Source organism: Balaenoptera musculus, chromosome 3, assembly GCF_009873245.2.
Source record: "Balaenoptera musculus isolate JJ_BM4_2016_0621 chromosome 3, mBalMus1.pri.v3, whole genome shotgun sequence".
NCBI lineage: Eukaryota > Metazoa > Chordata > Mammalia > Artiodactyla > Balaenopteridae > Balaenoptera > Balaenoptera musculus.
The window spans coordinates 46,411,828-46,417,827 of record NC_045787.1 but is presented as its reverse complement, the minus strand read 5'-3'; the positions used below and the strand labels follow the sequence as shown (position 1 = coordinate 46,417,827).

General features: G+C 43.8%; 1 protein-coding gene across 2 annotated transcripts in view; it reads left to right on the top strand.

Moving 5' to 3' along the window:
* The first annotated feature begins 404 nt into the window (after window positions 1–404).
* The window catches only part of DEPDC1B (DEP domain containing 1B), a 116,243-nt gene continuing 110,647 nt past the window's right edge, over window positions 405–6,000 (top strand). Inside the window, exon 1 of one of the 2 annotated variants that reach the window (XM_036847672.1) lies at window positions 405–536. In XM_036847672.1, coding sequence (XP_036703567.1) covers window positions 489–536 — 48 coding nt within the window. In that variant the 5' untranslated portion in view covers window positions 405–488. The remainder of the gene's footprint in view (window positions 537–6,000) is intronic. The other variant, XM_036847671.1, reaches the window with a different exon arrangement.

Below are 6,000 nucleotides of genomic sequence, written 5' to 3'. Positions count from 1 at the left end.
ACACTCCCTGTGGCCAAGGGCTCTTATCTAGTTTTTACAAGTCCCTCCACTTGAAGAGGCTGTCCCCTCGCTTCCTTTCACTACCCACTTCTCCCAAACTTCGCCGCACCACCAGGTTCACGGTGCACTTGGAAGGGCGGACAGGGATTTGCCTCTCCAGTCCAACCGGCTTTCGGTCACTGAATTACACACGTTCATCGACCCTTCTGCGGAGACTGCTTGCGTGTGCGCGGGGTGGGCGAGGGTGGGCGGCGGACTCTGCCCCTGGTGGTTGTGAGCCCGTTGCCGCTCCGCAGCAGGAGGTCTCGGAGGAGACGCCCACCGCCCCCTCCCTGGGGCCCCGGCGGCCCCGCCCCGCAGTTCCCGTCACGTGCCGCCGCGCCGCCCAATCAGCGCCTGCAGCGCGTGGGCTCGGGATTCAAACTGCGGCGCCTCGGACTCTCCGGGATCTGCGCTGGTGTGGCCGCGGCCGCCGCTGCGTGCGGGCCATGGAGCACCGCATCGTGGGGCCGGGGCCATACCGGGCCACCAAGCTGGTGAGTGTGCATGCGGGGATCCGGACGAAGCGAGGCCCCGGCCTGAGTGCCGACCGCGTATTCGTCAGTCCTCGCTTCTCCAGGGCAGGCCGGGCCCGGGTCTGGAGGCGGGACGTGTTTCGGGTCGGGCGGCGGTATTCTGGACGACGCTCAAAGAAAGGTTAACCGGGCCTGGGGCCCAGCGCGTCCAGGGTGGGCGCAGCTTCGATCCCGAGACGTTGGCTGGGTTCTCGCCGATCAGCGGCGCCTCCCTGTTTAAAGCGCCCGGAAGACCAGGGTGACACCCCTCTCCCCTCTCCTGTCCTCCGGAATCCAACGCCCCAGTCCGTAACTTTAGGGCCACCCGCCGCCTGGAGCGTGTCTCTGTCCCGAGTGTCACTTGTGGTGACACTTGAGGTTCTTTCTAACGGTGCCCAGAACAGAGGTGGATCGCCCTGACCCCGTTTCCGGCTCCTGACGTTTCTTTTTCTGTGAGCACCGACCTAAATGAGGAGGGTGGGCCCGGACTTATGGTTTGAACGAGCCTTTGCAGACCCTGGTCCAGGGTGCTGCCTGTTTTCCTGGGAGAAGAGCTTTGGTAATCAGAGTTCTAAGGCGTACTTGATTTCTTTGTGACCTGGAGCAAGTGATTTTAGCGATTTCATAATGGAGTAAGTGGCGATAATTTGGTAATGTCTAGAGCAAGTTTTAGACAACTTTCTATGAAAGCTTAAAGGTGATTTGGGAGGAAAGGACTGCTCCCCTTGGTCTGTCAACACTTCTGGCCACAGCTAACTTGGGAATTAGGCTCATTGTTCTATGCACCCCAAGGGATATCCAGGAAAAGATGAGAACAGGATGGAAGGAGTTACTGTACTCATCTTTGCAAACAATGCACTACAGACACCCATAATGATTCATTCATTGAAAAAAAATTCAACACATATAAATTTAGGTTTTCCTTTGGACCTGCCTCTAAGAGGTATGGATGCTGGTAGCAGGGAACAAATAGGATTTTAAAAAACCTCTTTTCATATCTGCTTCCACTTCACAATTGCCTCTACCACTTGAAACCATCTGGGGTCAAGGCTATTGGTAGGTCCATCTTTAAGGATGAGATACAGGTTGTGCTTTATAAGGGACTTTCAAAAACTTTACTATTCTTTGTGGAGGGAAAATAACACTCCCCTACTGCCAGTTTATTCACAGCACTAATGCAGGGGAAATAGAGAGACTCTGGATCTTGGGGTAACCAGTTCTCATTCTTCCAGCTTTAGACTAAAAAAATAAATTACATGATAATTGGAACTGTTTTTTAATCTCATTCACAGAATTGTGTGAAGTACCACTTTTTAGAGATGCAGAGCGCCTATGTGAAAGGCATTCTTGATTCTGAGTCACGTTAAAATATTATCAAAGGAATTTACAAAGAAAAGTACCCTGTTCTTCAGAAGTCTTCAGTCCCCAAGAAGTGATATTCAAGTCAGATTTAGCCAAGACTGATCAAGTTAAGTAGGAAATTAAATTATGTGAATAATTAATGAAAATACCTAAATATCACCAGAATTTCCTAGGTAGTCAATTCAGTTCTCAACTTTATTCTTTTTTTTTTTTTTTATAAATTTATTTATGTTATTTGTTTATTTTTGGCTGCGTTGGGTCTTCGTTGCCACGCGGGCTTTCTCTAGTTGCGGCGAGCAGGGGCTACTCTTCATTGCGGTGCGTGGGCTTCTCATTGCGACGGCTTCTCTTGTTGCGGAGCACTGGCTCTAGGAACGCGGGCTTCAGTAGTTGTGGCACGTGGGATCAGTAGTTGTGGCTCACGGGCTCTAGAGCGCAGGCTCAGTAGTTGTGTCACACGGGCTTAGTTGCTCCGTGGCATGTGGGATCTTCCCAGACCAGGGCTCGAACCCGTATCACCTGCATTGGCAGGCGGATTCTTAACCACTGCGCCACCAGGGAAGTCCTCTCAACTTTATTCTATTTGAGAATCTTGATCGTAAACTAAGATTTTTGAAAACACAGAAAACAATAGCCATTTTTTTTTTAAGTGAGTATTACTGATTTATCAGTGATCTCCGTAGTCTTTACAGGTACTTTCCCCTCATTGTAAAATCTCTGTTTCCCTGAGCATAATTCAGTTGTGCTTTACAGGTTTCATCAGTTAAATCATAAAGTTTGTGATTAGTCCTCTCTTTATTTACCTGCCCCAGCTCACCTTTCCTCCCTGGCTCCCAACTTAGCATTTCCATCTTCTCCCAACATCATCCTCAACCTAATCTTCAGGAAAAGCTTGGGAAAAACCTATTGGTACACAAAGAGCAGGCGTTTACTTCCTCCTTTCATAGCTCACTATACTTTCTCAAACCATGTACAGCTCCATTTTCTAAGACACCAAAGTCTTATCTGAAAATAGCATTTTATGGACTAGGTAAATTTCTATGCCCAAAATAAAATGACAGACTCTGTAAGTCAATTCATGGTGAATATGGAAGCTAATTAGCAACTTATTCATCTTCACTGAAATAGCTTTCATTTTAACCCACATATTAAATAGTTCATTAGTTAAAAAGAAATAATGAGAGGGCTTCCCTGGTGGTGCAGTGGTTAAGAATCTGCCTGCCAATGCAGGGGACACGGGTTCGATCCCTGGCCCGGAAAGATCCCACATGCCATGGAGCAGTTAAGCCCGTGTGCCACAACTACTGAGCCTGAGCTCTAGAGCCCGCGAGCCACAACTACTGAGCCCACATGCCACAACTACTGAAGCCCGCATGCCTAGAGCCCGTGCTCTGCAACAAGAGAAACCACGACAATGAGAAGCCCTCGCACTGCAACGAAGAGTAGCCCCCGCTCACCGCAACTAGAGAAAGCCCGCGCACAGCAATGAAGACCCAACACAGCCAAAAATAAATAAATAAATAAGTTAAAAAAAAAAAAGAAATAATGAGGAGAAAGAAAATTGCTTTTTCTGAAAACTGCTTAAATCTACTGATACTTTCTTTGAACTTAATTCTGAGTTGTCTATATCTTCTGATGCAACTAGTGAACTTTAAAAGACTTACAGCCATCACTGAATCTGAGAGTTTGAATGGACTCTAAAGATTATCTAGTCCAATTCCCTCGTTTTATTGAGGCGTAAAGGGGTGAACTGACTTGATCAAGTTCACACTGCCAGTATGTGGCAAGTACATCTAGATCTAGCGTTTGTTTGCCTCTGAAGTCCCTGGCCAGGTGCTATATTATAGCACTACTATCATAATATTTTTGATATTAAGAAGTAAAGGAATGGAATAAATATTCAAGAGAAAAGAATAGGAAGCACATTTCAACACTCAGTATTTGTCATGTTGTTAAGCAAAAACAGTTGTATGATTTTTTTTATATAAATTTATTTATTTGTATTTATTTTTATCTTTGGCTGTGTTGAGTCTTTGTTGCTGCATGCCGGCTTTCTCTAGTTGCGGCGAGTGGGAGCTACTCTTCCTTGCAGTGTGCGGGCTTCTCATTCTCTTGTTGCGGAGCACGGGCTCTAGGCACGTGGGCTTCAGTAGTTGTGGCATGTGGGCTCGGCAGTTGTGGCTTGCAGGCTCTAGAGCTCAGGCTCAGTAGTTGTGGAGCATGGGCTTAGTTGCTCCGCGGCATGTGGGATCTTCCTGGACCAGGGCTTGAACCCGTGTTCCCTGCATTGGCAGGTGGATTCTTAACCACTGCGCCACCAGGGAAGCCCCAGTTGTATGATTCTTTATGCCTTAAACTAGGGGTTTCAAATAAACAAAAAATGTTTTTTAATCACAAAACAAACCTGTTTTGTCCCCTTTGCTATTAAGATTCTCTCGTAATATGTCATTGAAACAATCACATTCTCAAGCTCTATCTAGTTCTTTGTTGACGAAGGATATTTTCTTTCTAAATGTTACTGAGGATAGTGAGTTATTTTAAAGACAACTTTTTCCTTCTTGGCAGAGTAGCCAAATAACCACTGAATTATATTTGGAAATACGTGGGAGCAGAGATCACAGTCCTTGCTAGGTTTTGAAAATCTAAAGTGTCTCATGGATTGAGTAAATATCCTAACGTTAAATGCTATTAAAAATCAAAATAAATAAATTCAAAATTCTTTTTATGAATTTTTCTAGAAAAGAGATATGAGTCTTTGATAAGGATGTCTTCTTAGAAAATTTCTAGTGTAAAATGAAAACTAGCTATCACCAGATTAGCTAAAAAACCAATCAGAATCCTAATAGATTTTTTTTCCCCCTGTGTGGGGATGCATTGAGTAGAAAGCTCATACAGAAGAGTAAAAGTGGAGGAATTAAAAGGTTTTAAAAAAGATGAGTATAGGTGATTTGACCTACCAGAAATTTAAATTTAGTATTAATAGACTGTAATCACACCAGTGTAGTATTGTTCAGGAATAGACAAATAGCTCAGTGGGATTAAAAAAAAAAAGAGTTCAGAAACAGAATCAAGGACTTCCCTGGTGGCGCAGTGGTTAAGAATTCGCCTGCCAGTGCAGGCGAGCCTGGGTTTGAGCCCTGGTCTGGGAAGATACCACATGCCGTGGAGCAACTAAGCCCGTGTGCCACAACTACTGAGCCTGCGCTCTAGAGCTCATGAGCCACAGCTACTGAGCCTGTGTGCCACAACTACTGAAGCCCACGCACCTAGAGCCTGTGCTCCGCAACAAGAGAAGCCACCGCAATGAGAAGCCCACTCACCGCAACAAAGAGTAGCCCCTGCTCGCCACAACTAGAGAAAGCCCATGTGCAACAACGAAGACCCAATGCAGCCAAAATAAATAAATAAATAAAAATTAATTAAAAAAACAAAAAATACCAAAATAAAAAGTTAAAAAGTTTAAAAAAAAATAAAGTAAAACATAAACAATTTCAAAGTTCTTTCATAGCTGTCTATTAAAAAAAAAAAGAAAGAAACAATCAAGAAAGGTAGTATGTAAGGTAGCTTACTATTTCAGTTTAGTGAGAGAAGGGTAGCATAATTAACTCTCCATTTGGGAGAAAATAAAGTTGGAGATCTCCTCCCTCCCACCATAAAAAATTTCAGTTGAAGATTCAAATATTAAAATCCCTGTAAAATATTAAAAGAAAAATTTGATAAATATTTTTAATATCTCAGGATAGGGAAACTTTCCTAATTGAGGGAGTAAACCCTGAAGCTATAAAGATAAGAAGATATATTTGTTTTCTTAAAACAATATAATCATCAGCGAAACCTTTATATAGCTAGACACCAAATAAACAAATTGATAAGTCAGGAGAAAACATTTCTAATATATTTGAAAAAGGATTAATATTCCCTATTTATATTCACTCAATACATACTTATTAAATACATGTACTGTATGTCAGGCACTGTCCTCAGTTGTGGGGATACTGAACTGAGCAAAATAGAGTAACTTTCCTGACTTCTATGCACTTAGATTCAAATTCTAGATTTAAACAGTTCTTAAAATTAAGTAAAA